This window comes from Sinohyriopsis cumingii, chromosome 15 (assembly GCF_028554795.1).
Source record: "Sinohyriopsis cumingii isolate HCF-2022 chromosome 15, ASM2855479v2, whole genome shotgun sequence".
NCBI classification, from domain to species: Eukaryota; Metazoa; Mollusca; class Bivalvia; order Unionida; family Unionidae; genus Sinohyriopsis; species Sinohyriopsis cumingii.
In genome coordinates, this window is record NC_142975.1 from 2,213,031 (window position 1) to 2,239,632 (window position 26,602).

The 26,602-nt window shown below is 34.4% G+C and overlaps 1 protein-coding gene across 2 annotated transcripts in view; it reads left to right on the forward strand.

The window, feature by feature from the left end:
* LOC149781121 (alanine--tRNA ligase, mitochondrial-like) overlaps positions 1-26,041 on the forward strand; it is a 125,291-nt gene extending 99,250 nt beyond the window's left edge. For both annotated transcript variants that reach the window (XM_089935228.1, XM_089935229.1), the window contains exons 16-22: positions 347-426; positions 1,623-1,731; positions 3,130-3,240; positions 7,863-7,982; positions 10,794-10,868; positions 13,325-13,420; positions 25,645-26,041. In XM_089935228.1, the coding sequence (XP_089791354.1) occupies positions 347-426; positions 1,623-1,731; positions 3,130-3,240; positions 7,863-7,982; positions 10,794-10,868; positions 13,325-13,420; positions 25,645-25,821 (768 nt within the window). In that variant the 3' untranslated portion in view covers positions 25,822-26,041. The remainder of the gene's footprint in view (positions 1-346; positions 427-1,622; positions 1,732-3,129; positions 3,241-7,862; positions 7,983-10,793; positions 10,869-13,324; positions 13,421-25,644) is intronic.
* The last annotated feature ends 561 nt before the right edge of the window (positions 26,042-26,602 follow it).

The window sequence follows — 26,602 nt, forward strand, 5'->3', positions numbered from 1 at the left end:
ACCTGTCTTGAGAGACCATACATTTTGGGCAGACGGAGTGATCTTTCAAGACATGTTCTGCTATATCATCAGTACTGTAAAATAAATCTTCATGGAGAATTTTTTTTATGTTTGTGTAACAGATGTCATGAAATTAAAGCCAACTCATAAACAAGTTTAATGGTTAATGAGTGTAAAGTATGAATGTAAAGTATGAGTGTAAAGTATGAGTGTGAGTGTAAAGTATGAGTGTAAAGTATGAGTGTAAAGTAAATATGATTCTGCTGTTAATTGATATTGTTGCTATGAGATTGGAATGTGTCCAAGTTCATCAATTTTTTAAGAAAATCTTCATCATATCTTTCAGGTGTATCCAGAAGAAGTGAATGTAATTACCATTGGGAAGACACCCAGAAGTTGTTACTCTTCTGAACTTTGTGGAGGAACGTAAGCAAACTATATCTATCTTGGTTACTTTCCACCTGAATACTGACCTGAATACCTCATATCATTCTGAAACATTGGCACCTGATGAATCTTCTGAATTTATGTGGTCATACTTCAGGAATTTTCTATGGCTTGGCTACATATGTCAACATGATAATTGCAAGGACTGTTGCCAAGGTAACTTTGGACACGACCACATATTCAGGTACAGACAGTTGCAAACACAAGTGCTATCTAGTGTACAGACATATGCCTAATACCAAATACTTATGAAATTCAGTGACATAGTTGAACTTTACTGCCAGTTAGAAGTTTGGATGTGTAACCAAAAATGAAATCTGTCTCCTAATGTGCAAAGTCTGTGCCACTCGACATGTTGAAGAAACAGATGATTTTATAGTGAAAACCTTTAGAGCCACATTCACAACAATATCAATACAAAACTTGCCATGTGCCGTACTTCAGCTGGAGATCAAGTAAAATCCATTGAGATGCTTTCAGCTGAGTCTGGCTTGGAATGGACCGATTTAGAATGCACATAAAAGGAATCATACTGGACACTGCAGCTGAAAACTCATGAGCAATTTCAACCTAAATGAATATTTTTAACATTAGTACTATCTTATCCAAATTGCTCTAATATTTCAATTTTTTAAAATTTATTTTGCTGTTTATATGTTGAGTTCTGAATATTTATACAGTAAACAAGAGGTTCAAGCCAGGAAATTATAAAATGGCTGAGTTTCAGTTTGAGATTGCATTTTGACCAATCAGAAGTGATCTTATTTTCTAAAAGTTTTATTTTCTCCAACCAGATGTGTTGTGTGTTGGGTTTTGGGATGGAGAAATAAAGTGAATCCCATGGAAACATTTGCAGCCTTAGATGGGAACCACTAACATGTGGGAACAGGGATTGAACCCAGCACAGCAGATGTGCAGAGCAAATACTTGTCCACTCTGCTGTCCAGGCCTGCATGGTGGCTGTAGAGGGATAGTGGCAATTATGTATTATTAGATCAAGAATATTCTTTACAGAGCTAGCTCATCCTATGAGGTCACATTCTGATAATAATGATGTCAGTGATGGTGATTGTTTGTTGTTCTTAACATTATTACTGCTGTCTATTATTATTATTATTATTATTATTATTATTATTAATATTATTATTATTATTATTATTATCATTATTTTGCAGCCATGTATTGAACACTGGGGATCTGGTGGAATTCTGTATCAGCAAAGTGAGTGGAGTGGCACAGGGTACCAAAAGGGTCATTGGTCACACTGGACTGTATGCCACACAGGTAATAGACAGTTTGTCTAGGTTTTACATAATTTTATCAATATGTACCAGCAAAATCATGTAGTATTCTGTTTCCCGATGCGACCCTACCTGTACCTCATTGCTCACTCCTCAAAAAATTAGAAACGAATATTACTGACTTTTATGAAAGACATGTCAGGATTGTGGAGTATTGAAAATGTAACCATTTTTTATTTGTATAGTGGATAGACATATCATTTCTTAATTGTGTGTGTAGATATATGAAACGATCCTGATGCTGTATGGTCATAGAGCACATATTTAAAGACATGTATTAAGTTAGGGTTTCTCTCTCTCAGAAAATGGGGATAAATCTTAAAAGGAATAATTCCATCCAAATAACCTCGCCTTTCCACTGGTAGATGGCTACACATATACTGGATGTCATCCAGTTTAAGCTTTTGATGCCATACAGGTACACCATACTGCATTGGGTCAAAGTATCCATCAGTTATATGATCAAAAATTGTGATATAGTATTTTTAATTGAGGCTTCTGCAAGTTATTTGTTTGTGAAGTTTTTTTGATATTCATCAAGTTATGCTCAGTTTGTGAAAACTCCTTGAATTCTGAGGAGGTCACTCATGTTGCTGTGGTTAATGGTTGCAAGCAACAGATTTTATAATAAATGGATTGCATTGTCACCCTGTTACAATTGACTTCATCTACAACATTGGTACCAACTTTAAAAATTTCATCCAGATTCATATAGTAAGTTCTATTCTACTCCAATACAGAAATGGTCTTCTCTCATGTTTAGATCATATGGGCTTTTTAGTGAAATGGGAAAATTCTGACCTCCATCCAACAGGTGATAATAAGAGTTTTTCACAAAAAAGAAAAAAATTAATGTGAATTCCGAAATAAGAAAAGGAAATGCTTAAGAAGAAGATAAAATCAGGGCCACATTTGAGAAATCATGGTTGTTACGTTAAAAGTGGGTAGAACAAAACATAACTAATGAAGATATTTTGTGTAGTAAATTCATGGTTTGGAGAAGGAGTCTGTTTCCAGAGAGGAGTTACTGCTTATGTTCTGTCCTTAAGCTAATTGCTTGGAGGAGCCTGATAGTTTCCACTGAGGAGTCACTCTCCAGCCTTTCAAGTTATGACTTGGAGAAAGAGTCTGATAGTTTCCACAGAGGAGTCACTCTCCAGTCTTTAAAGTTATGACTTGGAGAAAGAGTCTGATAGTTTCCACAGAGGAGTCACTCTCCAGTCTTTAAATTTATGACTTGGAGAAAGAGTGATAGTTTCCACAGAGGAGTCACTATTTGTTCAGTCTTCAATTTTGTGGCTTTAAGAACCGTGAAATTCCAAATTAGTACAAAATGAAAAAATATCGACTTCACAGTACATGTAGTTCTTCTGCTTTGCAGGCTTATGCCAATGGAACACAGATCCTGAACATGTACCAAGAATTACAGGAAGCAGTCCAAAATGGTCAGAATTTGGCCAGCATTGAAATACTATCCAAGAAAATCAAACAGGTAAGATGGCAAACTAAAAGGCCAAAAAATGATTTAAGCAAAAAGATGTACTTATTACAAGGATGAATATAATAATAATAATAATAATAATATATAAAACAACAATGGTACCTCAGAACACAGGCTCTGTTAAGCAGTATATTCATTGATATATCTCCATTATATTTGAATTGCAAAATGTTAATGTAAAACTTAAAGACAACATAATAATGTTGAAGAAAATGAAGGGTTGTAAAAAATACATTTGTGTCCAATTTCCCATCAGGCAAGTAAAACAAAATTTGTTGTATCCAGTAACAAAATAAACAAGAAGACAAATTACTGTTTTTTATAATATGTTATCGATTGTTGCTATTTTTACTCATTTTTAATTATTTTTTTTTTAGAACTTTATTCATGCAAAGTAGGGGTCATCTTAAAAGCATGGCATACTCAAAATTGTAGAAATCTTGTGTGATAGATGTGTATAGTAAGCAGCAGGGAGGGTGAATGGACAAATTTTGGAGCAAGTCTTTTTTGAAAAGTTTCCTATGAAAAAAATGAAAAATACAAGGTCAATAATGTCAAGCCAAAGCCTCTAACTGACCAAGATTTTCTGATTGGGTTAGCTCATTTTGTTACTTTATTTTTGTTGCTTATGTTTTCAAATTTGTATGTGTGTTATTTGCCCTGTCGGACATTCATTGTTGGTCGTCATCCTCCTTGCAGCTGTAGTGTGCGTCAACAATAGAATCTCACACAGCTAGACTAACTTGAGAGCTGCTAGAGGCAATTAAAAATATATTCCAGTCCATGATTCTGTCAAGCTAAAATTACAAGAGTGTCAGGAGTCTTAGGTGGAATTCGCAGAACGTGCAGAACAATTATTTAAGCTGGTTACGAAGACTACTGACAGAGTTACCTAATTTACCAGAAGTCTTCTCTCCACTTTGGAGCAAACTGCAAAAGTGACTGGAAAAATAGCAGAAAGAACTAAAAACAAAAAATATTCTTCAAGAACTTCCAGGTGAACTAGCTGCTGCTCAACCAACGCGAGAAATACTTGAAGGTATTGACCAAGCTGATATTGAAATAGGTGATATAAAGGATCGTATACCAGAACCGGAATCAGAACTAAAAGAGTCAGAACTGAATTGAATGATAAATTTAATGAAGAGTATATTTCCTGCATAAAAGATATTAGCATGGTAAAATTACCTGCACTTGCCGTGCACAGTTTTGACCAGAAAGAAAAATTTCTAAAACCTAATTATGCTAATGATAATGTAAGTCGTGAAACCTGGTACAAAATTGATTGTTCTGAAGTGATGATTATTCCAGTGATATATTGCATTTATCACTGGAATAAATAAGTATCTTGTACAACAACAACGACAACCACAGCCAATAATATTACAACAACCACAAAAACAATATAAAAAATAATATTTCACTATCTCCCGATTGTGTCATGCACATATGCAAGGCTGCATATCTTGAGCTGAGATACATCAGCTCAATTCCCAAATATCTTTCAGCTGATGCCACTAAAACACTTGTGTGTTCATTAGTACTTTCAAGACTGGACTATTGTGACTCAGTTCTGTCTGGTTCATCTCAACATCTACTCCAGAAACTTCAAAAAATTCAAAACACAGCTGCTCAGATCATACTTAGAGTACCATGTTCAGAGCACACCTCCCCGCTGCTCTGTACCCTACACTGGCTATCCATTCAATCCAGAATCAAACACAAAATTTGTTCTCTGTGCTACATTTCACTGTCGGACTCTAGTCCAACATACCTATCCGACCTCACCCATGTGTACACACCAGCAAGATACTTACGCTGCTCTTCTGACAATCGTATACTCATTATTCCCACTATGAAAACAAAGTCATATGGACAGCGTTCTTTTGCATACCAGGGCCCAGCAATGTGTAATCAATTGCCCACTGAACTTAGACACAAAGACTCGGTTATCACATTCAAGAGGGCTCTCAAAACTCACTTATTTCGACTGCAAGAACAAACTTAAAGACCTAATAATGTTTCCTATCTGAAATATTCTCAGCATGTTTTTTATTTTTTAATGTTTTTCTTATTTCATGGTGTTTTTGTAATAATATTATATGTTTTTTATCTTATAGGTGTTGTCTAATGTTGTAAAATGCTTAGAGCTTCTAAAGATTAGGCGCTATACAAAGTCCTCATTATTATTATTATTAGATACAAACAGGGAGATAACTTTGTCAAGCTAAGCTCTCTCTGGTTGAGTAATTAAGTAGTTACCCCACTTGTTACTGTGTAATATTTATATGACTAATTAAGATTTCTTATTTTTGTGTGTCTTCATAACTATTATATACAGTAATTTAAATGTCTGTATGGCTGAAGTAATATAATCTTATTAATGTTTAAATTAGTGGAAGGATATTTCGCATCCTTTGACTTCGTCTCTAATAAATTCAGAAAATCAATTATTAATGCCTTCTTGTGAAATACAGCTAAGTTATTTTTAGATCTCTAGGTAAATAGCAGCATACAGATCTACATGTATTTCAACCTTGACTTTGTAAAGGCAGAAAGATAATGTGCGATTATTTTAATACGATGTGTTCTGGAAAATGAAAAATAAATCGACACTGTAGTTTATTTACTCAGTAAAATAATAATTTGCAGGAATCCAACATAGGTAACTTCATAATAATTTCTGAAACATATATCAGCAAGGTTGTGTTGGATTCTCATACTTGAGGTCTGGTGTTTCGATCCCGTGACTGACAAATGTCAACAGTGGTGATATTTCTTGGTTTATTTAATGATAATTTTTTTAATGATAAATAATATTTTTTTATATAATTTTCTGTTTTCAATTAGAGTTTCGTTATTTTAAGTACCATATACCTTATCAATTATAAAATATGATTGATTTTAACAAATTTTAGTAGCATATACCCCATCAAATTATACAATCTGACTGATTTCCATGATTTTAAGTAACATTTACCTAAAATCAGGATGAGAATTAGTAAAAAATAAATTTTGTTGTTATATATTTGTTCCTTTACAAATTCAAGAATGAAATTACTACTGTTATTATTATTAATAATATTAATAATAATATTATTATTATTATTATTATTATTATTATTATTATCATTATTATGTAAAAAAAATCTTGTTTTTGATGAGATTTAAAAAAATTATTTTAAGTATTATTTATCTATCAATTTGATGAAATTGTTTTGATAATCTGAAAAATTATGGGTAATATACCCATCAAATTATAAAATTTAATATTTATTATTTTGAGTACCATATACACCATCAAATTATAAAATCTGAACAAGAAAAGGTAAGAAATAAATTATTTTCCCCTGATTAGGACTCAGATTAAAAATCAATCAAGAACATGAAGATCTGTGATCTTACATACAAATTCAAATTCAGAATTTCAATCCGTAAATCAAGTAACCATCCGGATTGGTCAGTAAGTTTGAAATGGATCCTTGATACTAGCAGATTTATGACAATGCAAATAAACTGGATTAATAGGTTCTTGTACAAACATATCTCCAGGAGTACTTGATTCGTAAATGTTTAATAAATATATCTTTGCTGAGCCTCATTTGATTTTTCAAGATCAATTTGATACCTGCCATCAATTGCATCACATACAAGATTAACTGCAATTATATATATCTGTCATTCAATCTGTCCATTTGGAAACATTATTGTCCCAAGTTAAGAAGAACCCTGTTGATTCTGGGCTCAAAAGTCAAGGTTACAATAATTGAAAATTTGTGTATAACTTGCACTTGGGGTAAGGATGACCCTCTCAGTTTCAGTATGAAAACGTTCAAGGTCACAATCACTGTGAATGAGAGAAGAAAATGTTTTCTGCACAATAACTGTAGTGTTCTGCCATGTACAATTACCAGACCTTGTGAATGAATTGCATTTGGGGTTAGAAAGAACCCTCAGTTTCAGACTCAAAAGGTCAAATTTCAAGGCCACTATGACTGAAAGAATGAAAATAGTTCTTTAAAAAAAATTGAGTTCTTCATCTTCTGGCCGTACCAGACTTGTGATTGGATTGCTCCAGAGGTTACGAAGATCGCTGCTGATATAGAGTGAGAAGTTTAAAGGTCACGTTCACTGTTACTGAAAGAATAACAGTTGTTTACACGCATCGCATAACATCATCAAGACTTCATGGATGAATTGTATATGGGGTCAAAGGTCATGTTCGCTGTGACTGAAACAAGAAAATTGTTACTTTTACATGACTTGTAGTTATATTTTCAAAATTGGGTAACATAATGTTATGTGGAATTTAAAAATTGTTGATTTGAGAGCCCTGTCAATAAAACTGCTTTGTGACTATTCATGTATAAATAACAATATCCAGAACAAATGCCTGACATCTTTTTATACAATTGTTCTGACATTTGTGGCAAAAGCCAAGCAGCTGTGTCCTGTTTCTATATGTTAGCATGTTATCCAGTTAAAATTCGGGACTTAATGAGGAAGCCATATACCTAACTAACAATTTTGTAAGTGGTACCTACAACAAATATGAATGCTCATCTAATTAATTGCACATGGCACTTTAACACTTATCTTGATCTCTTTTCCAGTCTCTTTCAAATGATCTGCTCCCAAAGCTACTGAGGGAAGACATATTGAACAAGATGGTTGCCATAGGGGAGAGTATCAGCAGGGTGCAGAACAAGGCCAACTTTGGAATGGCACAAAAGGTTCTCCATACAGTTTTTATTTTTATATTTTTTCTTACCTTGAAACATAGGTAAGACATATGTATCAGTTTTCCCCAGGAGTTGACTTCATTTTCTCTGTATTCATGAGCCCCATAAAATTCAAAGTTGATGCATTAAATTTTGTTTTTAAAAAGCAATAAAGGGTAAGTCATCACACTTAATGGGAATATTACTCTTTAAGTTTTTTTGTGCAAAATTAAGTCACTTTGATTTTTCATACTCCAGTCATTACATTTTGTTCAGTTTTTATGACAGCCATTGCATTTACTTACACTAAACTTGTTTAAGCACTCTGATTTCAGGACTAATATTTACACTCATAAAAGTAGGTCACAGTTACCTATTTCTTTGGCAAAAGTGAATATTCACTGTTTAAGATCATGCAAAAACAGAGCATGCCATACTTCAAATTACCCCCTTATACTTCAGATATGTGCTCCACCTAAAAAAAAAAACATTGTTAATTCTCTAAACTCCTGGTGTTTCACTGAAAAAAATTTTCACAATGATAGACAGTTTTTGTGACATAAAGCAAATGAGACCAGACGTCACTGAGAATCATCATATTCAGTTAGTAGAGCATCAGAATTGTAATCAACTGGTCCAGGGCTCAATACTAAACCAAGCCAATCCCAATCTGCTGCCTCTTTGTGTTCATGGAAAATTGACTTAGCTCCCATTTCAATGGCTTCATGTGGCCAAAAATGTGTTAAAAATGATATTAAAGCAAACAATAACAACATAAAAAGAACAATCTCCTTGAGATGCAGTTCCTTTTCAGATCTACCTACCATTGCATGATAGATACAGTTATAGGATTGGAAAACTCTGGGTACCGTGATTTTAATTTGATAATTGCAATGTTATAGCTCAATTTTATGTTGAACAATTTTGATTTGAAACCTAACTTAAAGGACTGTGTACAAAATTCACTTTCTTTCTTAAACAAAACTGTTGCAACTCTGTGTATTTGTGTTCGAATGGATTCAAATGTTACTCAACTTGCCATGAGGATATCTTAATTTGATCTTGTCCATCCATCCATCCATCTATCCATCCATTAAGCTTGTTAGTCTGATTGCATAAGAACTACTGAAGATAAGTAAATACAATTTATCAAGCATATTTGTATCCACATGAAGATGACTTAATTGAATTTTCAGGCCATTGCAGTAAATTTTTAACCTTTAAAACAACTTTGAACTTTTAAGACTTTGTTGTGATGAAAACCTTGTAATCATGATTGTACAAAATCTACTCAGCTGAAATTTGGCAGGCATAATTGAAGCCAGATGCAGATGTCCTGGTGTAGACAAGTGAAATATGGCAGGCATATTTGTATCAATATGTAACGTCCTGACATAGACAAGTAAAATTTGGCAGGCATATTTGTATCCATATGTAATGTCCTGACGTAGACAAGTAAAATTTGGCAGGGATATTTGTATCCATATGTAATGTCCTGACATAGACAAGTAAAATTTGGCAGGCATATTTGTATCCATATGTAATGTCCTGACATAGACAGGTGAATTATGGCAGGCATATTTGTATCCATATGTAATGTCCTGACATAGACAAGTAAAATTTGGCAGGCATATTTGTATCCATATGTAATGTCCTGACATAGACAAGTAAAATTTGGCATACATGGCCTGGTATAGACATGTGAAATATGGCAGGCATATTTGTATCCATTTGTAGATGTCCTGGTATAGGCAAGTGAAATACGGCAGGGATATTTGTATCCATATGTAATGTCCTGACATGGACAAGTAAAATTTGGCATACATGGTCTGGTATAGACATGTGAAATATGGCAGGGATATTTGTATCCATTTGTAGATGTCCTGGTATAGACAAGTGAAATGAAATATGGCAGGGATATTTGTATCCATACATAGATGCCCTGATTATACTTTTAGGCCATTACTGCAGTTTTGGGAGATACTGCTTACACCACTTTTAAATGTTTTGGGATTTGGATTATTTATATTAAACAGTGTCAGTACAACTAAATAAAAAGCATGAGGTGTTGACAAATGAAAACTTTGGTTGGCATTTTGACATGGATATTTGATGACCCGATTGAAATTTTCATATTGTTATAGCCATTTTTCAGAGTTATTTTTGTTTGAAATTTTGAACTCTTTTATTTTGGTCTGTAATGTGGCCATATTTGTTGTCTAAACATAAATCTTGTCCTTTTGGTCTGTAGTGTGAGCCATGTGTGTTGTCTAAACATAAATCTTGTCCTTTTGGTCTGTGGTGTGAGTCATGTGTGTTATACAAACATAAACCTTGTCCTTTTGGTCTGTAGGGTGGGCCATGTGTGTTATACAAACATAAATCATATCCTTTTGGTCTGTGGTGTGGGCCATGTGTGTTATACAAACATAAATCTTGTCCTTTTGGTCTGTAGTGTGGGCCATGTGTGTTATACAAACATAAATCACATCCTTTTGGTCTGTGGCATGGGCCATGTGTGTTATACAAACATAAATCTTGTCCTTTTGGTCTGTGGTGTGGCCCATGTGTGTTATACAAACATAAATCTTGTCCTTTTGGTCTGTAGTGTTGGCCATGTGTGTTATACAAACATAAATCTTGTCATTTTGGTCTGTGGTGTGAGCCGTATGTTTTTTGTACAAGCATAAATCACATCCTTTTGGTATGTAGTGTGGGCCATGTGTGTTATACAAACATAAATCTTGTTTTTTTGGTCTGTATTATGGGCCACATGTGTTGTAACTGTCAAAAATCATTTCCTTAAAAATCTATCTTTTTCAGAATATAACAGAGTTGATGGAGAATGCTGAATGTAAATTCATAATAGAAAATGTCAGATTTAAAACTCCCTTGCAGGTATGTATTCCCTAACAGAATTGTATTTAAACATTTGATTATATGAGTCATCAGTGACTAGGCATGGACCTATAATTCTTGTGAGTACTGTAAGAATTGGGTTAGATGAGTCATCAGTGACTAGGCATGGACCTATAATTCTTTTGAATACTGTAAGCATTGTGTTATACAAGTCATCAGATACCCAGCAGGGCCCTGTAATTCCTGTGAGCACTGTAAGCACTGTGTTATATGAGTCATTAGTGATTAGACAGGGACCAGTAATTCTTGTGGGCACTGTAAGCATTGTGTTATACAAGTCATCGGAGACCCAGCAGGGACCTGTAATTCTTGTGAACACTGTAAGCATTTGTATTAGACAAGTTATCAGTGACCCAGCAGGGACCTGTAATTCTTGTGAGCACTGTAAGCATTTGTATTAGACAAGTTATCAGTGACCCAGCAGGGACCTGTAATTCTTGTGAGCACTGTAAGCATTTGTATTAGACAAGTTATCAGTGACCCAGCAGGGACCTGTAATTCTTGTGAGCACTGTAAGCATTTGTATTAGACAAGTTATCAGTGACCCAGCAGGGACCTGTAATTCTTGTGAGCACTGTAAGCATTTGTATTAGACAAGTTATCAGTGACCCAGCAGGGACCTGTAATTCTTGTGAGCACTGTAAGCATTTGTATTAGACAAGTTATCAGTGACCCAGCAGGGACCTGTAATTCTTGTGAGCACTGTAAGCATTTGTATTAGACAAGTTATCAGTGACCCAGCAGGGACCTGTAATTCTTGTGAGCACTGTAAGCATTTGTATTAGACAAGTTATCAGTGACCCAGCAGGGACCTGTAATTCTTGTGAGCACTGTAAGCATTTGTATTAGACAAGTTATCAGTGACCTAGCAGGGACCTGTAATTCTTGTGAGCACTGTAAGCATTTGTATTAGACAAGTTATCAGTGACCCAGCAGGGACCTGTAATTCTTGTGAGCACTGTAAGCATTTGTATTAGACAAGTTATCAGTGACCCAGCAGGGACCTGTAATTCTTGTGAGCACTGTAAGCATTTGTATTAGACAAGTTATCAGTGACCCAGCAGGGACCTGTAATTCTTGTGAGCACTGTAAGCATTTGTATTAGACAAGTCATCAGTGACCCAGCAGGGACCTGTAATTCTTGTGAGCACTGTAAGCATTTGTATTAGACAAGTTATCAGTGACCCAGCAGGGACCTGTAATTCTTGTGAGCACTGTAAGCATTTGTATTAGACAAGTTATCAGTGACCCAGCAGGAACCTGTAATTCTTATGAGTACAATGATAGCAGTGCTTGAAGCATGAAATGAAACAAATTAAAAACAATAGTACCACCGCAAAAACATTTCTTGTTCTTCTCAGATTTGATGGAAGGTGCTATAATTTATATTGTGATTTATGTTGCTATTAAAACTACAAGATGCATTCATGCAGATCTGACAGGCATTGTCTTCTATACTGTTTCTGACCTTCTACAATATAGACCCCAAAAAATTAATTCCATAATTGTAGACAAGTGTTAATAATCAACACAGAAGAATAAAAAGGAGTATTCAGATTCTTGTGAATGAAAGCTGGAAAGGACAAATTACATTTATTGGACATCACATGCCAATTTGAGTATGTCTCGTGGCAGGAGATATGAGTGCCATCGCCATGTGAAATGGAAAAGAATTTCCAAGAATTATGTCAAGTTGAGAGATAGCAGCAAGCCATTGAGCTGCATAGGGTTTGGAACTAGACTTTGTGCAATTGTACTAGTGGTAAATAAAGTCAACATGTACTTTACAAACTTTTCAGTTGAACATAATGTTTAAGTAAGTTTTCCAGGTTTTTAATAGCAGTTATTGATATTTTGTTACACCTTAGTGAAAATTTGTAAATTTTACGGAGAAAAAAAAAAGAACTGCCTTACTGAGACGGACTCGTCAGGGTTGACAGGTCTGTGATTATATTGAATACCAATTAGACCATAGTTTGCTGCATGAAATCAAGATATGTGATAATTCCTGGTTTTGGTGGAAATTCCTGGGTTTTAATCGTGATTCTCCACATTTATATATATATATATATATATATATATATATATATACACTTTGGTTTTTTTAGCCTCAAAAACATGTATTTTTTAATAGAAAGTCCACACATGGCAAAACACTTTAAAGCATACTATCAATCATGTGAGTTAGGAGCCCAGCATATGTACTGATAAATTCCACAACACATCTGGTTCATCCCAGTTAAATAATTATATTTATATGAATATTAAATTTGAAATAAGGAAAAGACTTAATTGTAGTTGCAAATAAAAATTAAGCATTTCAGTAAATGAACACTAAAAAATCAAATATATGACATTCTTCAAACAAAAATTAGGAAGGATAGGATGCTGATAAATTATTTTGATAAATTCAGTAATTTCTCAATATCTTTCAGGCTAAAAAATTGATGTCCAAGTTACAGATTACTAAACCAGTTATCATTGTGTCTGATCTGGAAGGAAAGATGACTGCTTTAGTTTCAGCTCCAAAGGTGAGTAGTACACGAAGTAAGACACTAATTAATTAAGTGTCCAACTGCACAGTGTTGTTTTCTGTCAGATACACATTAGCTTTGCTACCTCCTGATTCAAGCCACCCCAAAAATATCACAAATTTGATGTCTATATCAGGGGAAGTAAGTCTTACAAATTGTATCCCCTTGCCCTGACTACATGGCTACCTTTATACAGACTGTTTAACAGTTGATGCTTTCACTTGAGACTGGAAATAATAATTCTGTGTAGTTCTGAATCTACTGGAAACTGTTTGTTTGTTCACAAACTTCTGTGATTTAGGCAATGTAAGTGTCATTATTCTGTATGTTGTCTTTATTTTTGTATTTTGGGTAATTTTTTTAGCATATATAGAGTCATTGTGGACTTGTTCTTTGACCAATAAGTCCCTTATGTCAGCTGTGTTCACCTGGTTGTTTGTTAAATTGTACTGTAGACACTGTGGTTCATTCATTCATCTTGTAGATTTTGTCTTTGCATGATTTTCACCTGGTGTTTGTATATTTATTGTATTTTTTTATTTTCCTCTCTGTCATTGAAAATGATATCAAAATGTAGAAAGAGCAAGCAGTCCAGAGTTGCTGAAAACACTGACGACACATGTCTGGCATGCATGAAATATTGATCACCATCAAGCCCATGCAGTGTCTGCTTTATATGGTCTGAGTGAGATTGATCCATGTTTTGCAGTACAAATCTGAGGACAAGACGAAAAGATCCAGATCTTTGGAGGCAGACATTAGACCTGCATTCAGAATCTGCTGTGAGCATCATGTGGGTTTCATTATAGCACTATCACTGTCATTATATAGCACCAACAGCTACTGTCATCTTACGCACCACAGGCATTATTACACTGTATCCTGTGCAGTGACTGATCACAATTGCATAGCCTTATCCAACAAACTGAGTGTGATGTGATGGCTTTTGGAGATTTTGCTTCAGGGTTCTTGTCCTGCCTATTTACAGAAAAGTTTCAGAATGCTGGGGAAGACATACCCATTTTGGGCAGCCCACAGTTTGCTAGTCCTCCCACATGTCTGTACATTGCCAAAGTGCCTGCATGACCAGGTGCATGGAGTTGCAGTCTGATCTTGCCTGCCATTATTATGTAGAAGACCTGTACCAGTACTGTACTGTCCCAGCCGCTGACCAACCTGACCATGTATGAGTTTGTTTGCAAGATTTATATGATGCTGAAATGTCCTTCTCTAATTAACAGATGAAATATCTGCCGAATAGTCCCTCCATTTGGCCTATTTTCAGTTTATTGATCAGAGAGAGATACATAATATTGATATCTGGTCAACTGCTTCATCTATGATGGCTGCTTACACTTTCCTTACCCTCATGCTGTCTTTTCATTTCTGTACTTGCCATCCAGACTGGTGAACCTGGCATTATTGTCTTATCCAGTTGACATGTACCCCACCACTCATGGAGATGATAACAATGTCATCACTTTCGTGGGGTAAGCAGTGTCCAAACATGGAATGCATATAGGATAAAGATATTTTCTTTTTTGAAGCATGGGGAAAACCTTGATTTACCACTCCACTCTAACCTGACTCTGTAACAGAGTTTAGTTTCAAGATGGCAATAAAAGAAATTTACTGCAGCTTTTTACCATTATGAGTGCCTTCCATGTTATAAACTGGTGATATAAAGGCAAGACTTAATTTGACACCATTGAAAAAGACAAGCACCTGTTCTTAAGTTGTTAAGATCACAGAGATTACTAAGTGTCTTTCAGATAAATCTGAGAAATTAATAATACTAAAGTGTTTTACTTTAGTTAGCCAACTGCTGGCATCATTCTCAGGGATGGCCCTGGCTTCTAAAAAGTTGTCGCCAAAAATATTGCCAACCTCAATATTTTGTCGCCAGTTTTAAAAAAATATCACCAAAACAAGTAACGAATATTTTCCAAGTCTATTAATGTTGTTGTTGTTGTTATAGGGTTTAACAGTATTTTTCAGCCCAAGAGATAGGCTATACATGGCGACCATTATTAATGATGGAGGAAGAACCTGGGAAAACTCCAGAAAGAACCACTGACCACGAGAAGCTACCAGCAAGCTTTCTCACATACTTTCATTGGCTGGGCCCGAGTCTAATATTGTAATAGGCAATGAAAATTGAAAAAGATGGGATATTTATTACTTTATTGACAACAAGCAATACAGCCATAAAATTACAAAATAAATCGTAACATGACTGTTTTGGACTACTCCATGGTCTTTGCATCCCGCATTGCCGTTAGTGCATAGGTATGATCATTGTCACCTGAAATATATGCATCATCAGATGTAAAATGTGTACTTTCCTGACATCTACAGTCTCTCTCTCTCTCTCTCTCTCTCTCTCTCTCTCTCTCTCTCATTTTTTAATAGAAACATCAGGTATTTAGCAAATCTAGCAAATTTAATATTAAAACCCTATGACTGCACTTTGCAATATAAGATAAGTGATATATCATGCAACAGTCGATTTCAAGCATTCAGGAATTAAATCTCCCCCCCCCCCTCCAATTTTATGGCTAGCTTCACAAAGTACATCTCCATCACCCAGGAGTTCTGAAATTTATTTTTGTTGCACTTTACATGCTTTGCTTGTAATGAATTGCTTCCTAAATCCCACGAATGATCACTGTACGCTGTAGAATTTCTCTTGACAACCAAACTAGGATCTCCATTCCCACCAATGAAACTTACACGAGTCAACACCTGGCATTAATGTACTGTATATATTAGCATTAATTACCATCATTAAATTAAAAGAAGGAATATCACAGAGCATTTGTGCCCCCCCTCAAAAAAAACTAATTCAGAATAAATATGTTATTTAGTAAGCTGTGTTATCTGCATATATGAGTTAAAAATAAGGAACTAAGGTGGGATATAAAATGTGGGAAATAATTATCACACATATGGTAGCATGAGACCACATTTGAACTGTTAACATACATTCATACCCATTTTAGGCATTGGTAGTAATAACTAAAAAGGTCATTGTTTATTTGTCAGTTACTAGTGCTTTCACTCACTGTAGAACATGCGGTTTCTTTGAAGTATGTCAAAGAGGCTTGAGACTAACCTTTAGCAATTGTTCAGTTTGGGCACAGCTGACCAGAATATGAAATGGGGGCACATGGGGTGGTGGATAATGAACTCCACAGGGAAAAACGGTGCGTCCTTTGATAATTTCACGTGTATTGGACCCAAAAAATCGGTGAATATTTAGTGAAAACAATGTTTAAATATGTCGCAAAAATCTTTCCGATGGTAGGTCCCAATCTGCGTGTTTTCAGATTCAATCTCCCAGCTTGGTTTTTGAAAAGATTTATTTTTTACATGACATGCTGGAATAAATGTACGGTATTAACTAAATTTATTCAGTGACTATTTGAATTCTTTGTAAATCTTTGTGTACATTTGAAACTTAAGCACAGAAGGGGCATTTTTCATTGGAATGTATTCAGATTTCTTGGAATTATTGGAATTGAGAGGGCTTTTAGAAAATAGGAATTCATTCATCATGCTGTAAGTTAATTTAATTCTTTCACTCCTGTATTTTGAGGAATAAATTACTTTCAATTATGCAAAACTTGTTTTGCTATTTCTTGTTGCATAGTTTATGTCCCTGGAGTCGTAACATGGGATTTATGGCAAAAGTAAATGATCTATGAACAAAATGAATATATATTACTTACTACGTCTCTATTCATGTTTGGTGTCATACTCCAACTTCAAATTATCACAACCAGATATAAATTAATTGACAACTTTTGCCTTGATACATATATCACAGAACATCTGCTTCAACTTTTTATCACATCTCAGCCACAGACACCCAAGTTTCCAGCTGTCGATAACTTTTCGGGAACTTTTGACCCGTTCATCATGATGTGGTGTTGCACTTACTACCATTACTACATGTAGATGATGTTGGACTGTCAGGTATAACATCAGGTTCAGTGACTGTGTTGTCTGATGAATTTGCACTAAATCAAATTGCTGTTAATTTTGTTCGCTTACTCTTAGGATGAGACAACGAACATGCAGCGTCTAACTTCTGTTTACCCACGATAAAGTTGCACTGTTGACAGTATATGATTCTGATTGAGATTTTTTCCATTTGCTTTGTATTTATACACAGCAATCAGTACTTGAAAGGTAATCAGTTTTCTCTAAAGTTTCAGCAAACTATTTTTATTGGTACATTTTTTTAAAAACAAACAATATAAGGATTAGCCTTAGTTCAATTAATTTTTAGCTCTTTTTCTTCGCTTCTTTAGAGGTCGGTCGATTGTAGGTATAGTCCAGTAGCATGACTGAGAGTATCACAGCATACATTACTCAGGCCAGATGTCAACATAAGTGGATTATGATGTAACAATGCACTGTAGAGATGGGTTTGTCAATATGAATAAAAAGAATTGTTTTATGTAACAGAAAGATTCGAGTGCATTGTTTATCCATGTTTGTGGCTTCCTTTTGTGGTCCCTTTGAATTTCTCCACTCCAAATCCATGATTGTATGCACAAATTAAACAGTCCAAAAGGCTGTTGCCAAAAATTGCCAAATGGTATATTTTGTCGCCTATAAGGACTTTTTTTCTCGCAATTTGCAAAATAAGCGAAGCCCAGGACGATCCCTGATTCTCACTTCATGGATATTGATCTCACTCAGACACATACCACATGGACATTCAGTGTTTGGAAAGGGACTCTGGTTGGCCAAGTGGTGTCAGACACTTGCCATTGCAGATTATTCACAGGTATTACCTCAGCCTGTGTGAAGTTGATTTTTGGCTTGACAAATGTGGGCATGTGAGAAAGCTTGCTGGTAGCTAACCATGGGTTGGTGGATCTTCTCGAGGTTTTTCTGGGTTCTTCCTGGACTTGCTGCCATATAAAGCATATAGTCTGCTGAAAAATGGTGTTAAACCACACAAAACCAGATAAATCAGAATTTTGATACAGATATTGCTGTTGTTCTGTTTTAGAAGATGACAGAGCATAAGAGTAATGTTCTGGTAACTTCCTCGCTGCTAGATTTGTTGCCCTTTTCTATTTTATGCCTAGCAAAAATGTATGTAATGATTACATATAGGAATCAGCATGCCACATAGCCAAGGTTATTAATGATGGCTATGTGGCATGGTAATTAATAGGCTAGAACATTATATAATGGCTAATGCCTGCAATTTGGATTTAGTGAAAAGAAACACCCTCATGCTTTCTTCTTCACTTAAACTGCACTAGTTTGCAACTGCATTCCTGGCTTTTCTGCTCAGTGCTTATGTTTGGGGTTATGGAGGAGTTTAGGAGGCAGGCAGCACAGGAATTCCCTCACCAACTGTCTTTGCCAACCATTTTTATCATATTGTCTACCTCAGAAGGAACAATTGTTGGCAAAAGGATATAAGAAATATACGACAGGAAAGTAAAGCAAATTTCACACAGCTACATGTTCCCAGTTTTGCAGACAAGCATGGAGATAGCAAAAGAAAACTGGTTTCTTCTCCCCCAAGTGTCCCAGTACTTGACAAAAAACCTACGTCCCTCCCACCTACTGGTGCTCATCATGTCCAGACTCCATTTGTTTTTGATCTGGATCATCCTCTTCTTCCTAAAGAATGATTGGCTTATCCAAGTTGTTTTGGAGGTGCTGAAGACTTTGTTTGTCAAGCCGCATCCCTTTCATTATCATCTTTTATGACAGATATCCTGAATGATCTCATTTTATGACAGATACCCTGAATAATCTCATTTTATGACAGATATTCTGAATGATCTCATTTTATGACAGATGTCCTAAATAATCTCATTTTATGACAGATATCCTGAATAATCTCATTTTATGACAGATATCCTGAATGATCTCATTTTATGACAGATATCCTGAATAATCTCATTTTATGACAGATGTCCTGAATAATCTCATTTTATGACAGATGTCCTGAATAATCTCATTTTATGACAGATGTCCTGAATGATCTCATTTTATGACAGATGTCCTAAATGATCTCATTTTATGACAGATGTCCTAAATAATCTCATTTTATGACAGATGTCCTGAATAATCTCATTTTATGACAGATATCCTGAATAATCTCATTTTATGACAGATATCCTGAATGATCTCATTTTATGACAGATGTCCTAAATAATTTCATTTTATGACAGATGTCCTAAATAATCTCATTTTATGACAAATGTCCTGAATAATCTCATTTTATGACAGATGTCCAAATGATCTCATCAGTGTAGACCCTTTTTAGAAGGAGATTGAGCTTATGCGCTTGAATTGGACAAGGGGAGATAATTTGGAAGCTGAATGACTAGATTTTACTATAGGCTCACTCTTCTCTCAAAAGCCAACAGAAAACAGAAACTGGCTTAGACCTGCTTTGGTAGAGGCAATAACTGATTGAGTAAAACCTCTACATAACATCCTGCTTTTGTTACCAGAGAGTTATTCAAGGTACAAGGATTAAGCTAACAGTGTAATAAGAATGTTATTCTATGGCTCTGCAGGAAACAGACCAAATTATAGGCCCCAAAGTGTCATCAACAACCAGCTGTTCTGCTGCCAGAAATGATGTAGAATACCAACTTGACCGTTTTATACAGCTCTCTTTTAAAGGATGTAGAATACCAACTTGACACTTTAATAATCACTTCTTCATTACATGCCCTTAATTGTAATACAAGATAAATCATTAAAAAAAGTTTGAAATAAACTAATTTATTCATTTCAGTATTTTTATTTATTTTTTGCTTATTGATTTATGAACCTTTTTTCAAGTTTGGTATCACAGAAACCTGTTTTCATACACTCCCATTTTCTCAAATTAGTTATCATCATATTTGACTAGAGTCAAGCTTTGTATTCTTTACTAGCTTAAGAAAATTAGTCAACACAATTAAAATGTGCTAAAATGGCAGGTCTGTTAAACAGAGATGTACATCCAAAACATGCATTTTTTGTTTGCCTGTTTGCTAATATAATGTACACCCCCCACCCCACCAGTCTTTGAGAGAGTGACATATGTAAGGTGAAGTTGTTTGCATTTAAAACATGCACAATGGAGAGAATGTTTGCATACCTCTATGCTACATTAATGTAATTTGGATGATATTTCTTTGGATATTGGAGTTTTGGAAATTGTACATGATTTAAACACATTGCTAACTAAAATGACTGCTCCCTTGTGCTAAAAAATCAGCCTGAATTAGTCTAAAGTACACTATACATAGCAGCTATTAAAATAGGAAAAATGAATTTTGCCAGACTAGACAATACCAGCTTCAGAGAGTGCAATGAATGAATTACCAAATATATAAAATGTAAAAAAACGTTATCGGCTCCTTTTTTATACAATTTATCTCTGAAGTTTAGGAAACGAAAATGACCAAGTGGAGCTAGCACTTTTTTGAAAGGTGCACATCTGGAGTAAGGCCAAGCTGTATACTCTATAACTCATAATATACCCATCAATCATATACCAAAATAAAGGGAATTAAAGGTTCTTTGAATTATACCTAAGATATACAAGGTCTTTTTTAAATAGCCAGTATAACCAGTGAGGAAAGCCAGATAAATTCTTTTTCTTTAAAATCCTAACCCTATGCAAAATACGAAACTGTAGAGCACCACCTCACTCATTCAGACATCGATAGTTTTTGGTAGCAGTATTACACATCACTCATTTAGACAGTGACAGTATTACACATCATTTTGACCTTGACAGTATTACACATCATTTTGACCTTGACAGTATTACACATCATTTTGACCTTGACAGTATTACACATCATTTTGACCTTGACAGTATTACACATCACTCATTTAGGCCTACACATTATTACTCATTACTCATTTAGACCTTGGCAGTATTACACATCATTTAGACCGTGACATTATTACACATCATTTTGACCTTGACAGTATTACACATCATTTTGACCTTGACAGTATTACACATCACTCATTTAGGCCTACACATTATTACTCATTACTCATTTAGACCTTGGCAGTATTACACATCATTTAGACCGTGACATTATTACACATCATTTAGACCTTGACAGTATTACACATCACTCATTTAGACCTTGACATTATTACACATCACTCATTTAGACCTTGACATTATTACACATCACTCATTTAGACCTTGGCAGTATTACACATCATTTAGACAGTGACAGTATTACACATCATTTTGACCTTGACAGTATTACACATCACTCATTTAGACCTTGACATTATTACACATCACTCATTTAGACCTTGGCAGTATTACACATCATTTAGACCGTGACATTATTACACATCATTTAGACCTTGACAGTATTACACATCACTCATTTAGACCTTGACATTATTACACATCACTCATTTAGACCTTGGCAGTATTACACATCATTTAGACCGTGACATTATTACACATCATTTAGACCTTGACAGTATTACACATCACTCATTTAGACCTTGACATTATTACACATCACTCATTTAGACCTTGACAGTATTACACATCATTTAGACCTTGACATTATTACACATCATTTAGACCTTGACATTATTACACATCATTTAGACCTTGACATTATTACACATCACTCATTTAGACCTTGACATTATTACACATCATTTAGACCTTGACAGTATTACACATCACTCATTTAGACCTTGACATTATTATACATCACTCATTTAGACATTGACATTATTACACATCATTTAGACCTTGACAGTATTACACATCACTCATTTAGACCTTGACATTATTACACATCACTCATTTAGACCTTGACATTATTACACATCACTCATTTAGACCTTGGCAGTATTACACATCATTTAGACAGTGACAGTATTACACATCATTTTGACCTTGACAGTATTACACATCACTCATTTAGACCTTGACATTATTACACATCACTCATTTAGACCTTGGCAGTATTACACATCATTTAGACCGTGACATTATTACACATCATTTAGACCTTGACAGTATTACACATCACTCATTTAGACCTTGACATTATTACACATCACTCATTTAGACCTTGGCAGTATTACACATCATTTAGACCGTGACATTATTACACATCATTTAGACCTTGACAGTATTACACATCACTCATTTAGACCTTGACATTATTACACATCACTCATTTAGACCTTGACAGTATTACACATCATTTAGACCTTGACATTATTACACATCATTTAGACCTTGACATTATTACACATCATTTAGACCTTGACATTATTACACATCACTCATTTAGACCTTGACATTATTACACATCATTTAGACCTTGACAGTATTACACATCACTCATTTAGACCTTGACATTATTATACATCACTCATTTAGACCTTGACATTATTACACATCACTCATTTAGACCTTGGCAGTATTACACATCATTTAGACCGTGACATTATTACACATCATTTAGACCTTGACAGTATTACACATCACTCATTTAGACCTTGACATTATTACACATCACTCATTTAGACCTTGGCAGTATTACACATCATTTAGACCGTGACATTATTACACATCATTTAGACCTTGACAGTATTACACATCACTCATTTAGACCTTGACATTATTACACATCACTCATTTAGACCTTGACAGTATTACACATCATTTAGACCTTGACATTATTACACATCATTTAGACCTTGACATTATTACACATCATTTAGACCTTGACATTATTACACATCACTCATTTAGACCTTGACATTATTACACATCATTTAGACCTTGACAGTATTACACATCACTCATTTAGACCTTGACATTATTATACATCACTCATTTAGACATTGACATTATTACACATCATTTAGACCTTGACAGTATTACACATCACTCATTTAGACCTTGACATTATTATACATCACTCATTTAGACCTTGACATTATTACACATCATTTAGACCTTGACATTATTACACATCACTCATTTTGACCATGACAGTATTACACATCACTTATTTTGACCATGACAGTATATCACATCACTTATTTTGACCTTGACAGTATTACACATCACTTATTTTGACCATGACACTTTCTCGCAATATTGTTTAGCACCTCCTGGACATAGATTAGAAAGCATGAATCAGTAATGGCTGCCTTTACATGCTGTTTGCTAATTGTGTTCAGTTCGTTTTACAGATAGTTATGTCATATTAAATAGAGACAAATTATTTTAGGAATCATATATAGAGTGTATATTTAACTAACAAAAAACATCATGTTGAGTAATACTTTAAAGGTATTTATGCAAGGAATTAAAATATGTCATGCACTGTGGTTCACTTTTGGTAAATGCCAAGAGAAGAATGAATTTCTAAAAATCTTATTTCAAGCATTCAGATCCAGTTTTATTTGGCATGAAACCAGAAACACTCATATTTTGTAAGCTTAATAGACAATGCTGCAACTAAGTGCACCAAAGTGTGTGCTCAGGTGAGTGATAACCAGGCCCTCTTTGTCCTCATGTTTGTAGCATAATCTGTTAATTGAATGAATTGATCATCACCTTCTTCACAAATATGAGATTTTCTTTACCACCCCGATTTTTTCACTTCTGATTGCAGAAATATAGCACATAATCGAACAAATAATTTATTCCTGGTCCCGATGATGTGTTTATGTCTGATTATTCATATCCTGTATTTATGTCACATAACTCATTGTTTTTATGTAAAATGACCCATTCAGTGTGTTTACATCAAATGACAGTATTTTTTTTATCAAATGACTGATACAGTTTGTTATATCAAATGTTAGTGTTTAGTCAAATGACTTGTACTGTTTTTATGTCAAATTACTAAGTGTGGTTTTATCAGAAGACTCATAGTGTTTATGGTGGATGACTCGTACAGTTTGATTTATATCAAATGATTTATGTATTTGTAGTGTTTTTGTGTCAGATGACATATATAGAGCATACATGTCAGTGACTCAGTGTTTTTTGTAAAATGGTTCTTGCAGTGTTCATTTCAAAGTGCTCATACAGGGTAGAGTGTTTATGTTCAGTGACTCTTGCAAGGTACTTATATCAAATGACTCATTCAGCATGTTTATGTACAATGACTTGTACAATGTGTTTTTGTCAAATGACTCCTACAGTGGTTGTCAAATGATTTGTAGTATTTTATGTCAAATAACTAGAACAATGTTTCTATCAAGTGACTTGTACAGTATTTTTATGTCAAATGATTTGTACAGTGTTCTTGTGTCAAATGATTTTTACAGTGTTCTAGTGTCATATGATTTGTAAAGCGTTTTATGTACAATGATTTTTAGTGTTCTTGTGTCAAATGATTTGTAGTGTTCTTGTGTCAGATGATTTGTAGTGTTCTTGTTTGTCAAATGATTTTAGTCTTCTTGTGTCATATGATTTTTAGCATTTTACATCATATGATTTGTACAGTGTTCTTGTGTCAAATGATTTGTACAGTGTTCTTGTGTCAACTGACTGATACACTGTGTTCATCAAATGACTCAAAGAGTGTGTTAATGTTATCAGTAATCAGTGGTGGCTTGTGATAAGACACTCCCCTTTCCTCCCTATTTAAGTTTCACTATGATCTCAGACTTACAGAAGTTACTATTGGCAATTTTCAAGCTGCATACCTTATGCAGTTTATGTCTGATTTATACCATTGTCTTTCTGTTATAATAAGTGACCCTATTTGTTCTTACCTGTCATAAATCCAGTTTGTCGGATATTAAGATCTGACCACCTTCCCACTTTATTTACGATGTGAGTGGTTAGGTCAGATTTAGACATTGATAAATTCCTAACCATGATCATTTAATTATGTAATATTATCATCAGGGGTTTTCTAATGGAAAAAGAATCTTCACTGTTTAGTTTTATCATATATGATTCTGCAAAACCTTATAATTATTAATTTAGGTATGTAGTTTATTTCAGAAAATTGTATATAATTGCTATGGAGAACGTTTCACATTTTCTGGCATAACAACTTTGTTGTAAGAGTCAAATTACTGCTATCAAGATAAATTATTATTATTTGTTAATAATCAATTCTTTTCTTTAAGATATCTGTGAAAATCTTTAGAAAATGTTTGCAAAACTTTGTAATAAGAATCTGAAAACCACTAGTTTCACTTATTGTTTACAGGAGTCTGCAAATGAATTAGAGAAAGTTTGTGAAACTTTGAGTACAGCCCTTGGAAGCTACAAAAGAGTTGTTACAGATGGCTCTCCTGATGTAATACAGTACATCATGACAGGACATAGAAAACATTTAAAGACATTTACTGAAGAGTCAAAAAGGTTACTGCAGTCAATAACATAATTCTGTAAGCATTACATTGTTTTGTATGTATTCAATCTCATGATGTCTGGTAACACTTCATGTGTCATTGGGTCACCACTATCTGCGTTATGATTGTTGTATATGGTATGGTACATTAAAAATTAGATGGTTTAGTTTTTGATTTACCAAATACACAAAGGCATAGTAGATTTGGTACAGTGGATTATCCTGATGAAATAAAAGAAATTTTTATACTCTGCCCATCCTTTTGACATTTCTGAATGACTCATTATTTATGCGTATTGGTGTGATAATGTACATTTTACAGGTTACATCATTGTTCCTTAGGTTATGTTACCAATTGTCTTGTCTGCCTGCACCAAGGCATATAAAAAAGTATTTATTCTATATCATCAATAGCATCCAAGGAAAGCACTTTTCTTTCTGTCAAATATATATTTATACAGTCAAACTCGGCTATCTTGTTTATGTTGAGATGTCGAAAATGGTCAACATAACCGGGTCCTGAGATATCAGGTTTTAGTTGACAGAACAATGATTATGCATCTGGAGCACCCCAAATTAGGAGTTTTGTTTCTAAAAGCAAATGGCATTTCTAATGAACAATAAAAATAATAATTCAGTCATGCCAGTTTGCAGAGAAAAAAAGATTGGAGGTCTTTTAAATGAGATTAAGTAACAAGTCACAAATGTTTACAACACGTACGTTACTGTAACAATGTCACTTGTTTAAAGTTGTTTTTATTTCCCTGTGAGTAGCCTCATCACTTTGGTAGCCTCAGCAAAGCAATGGTTTTCT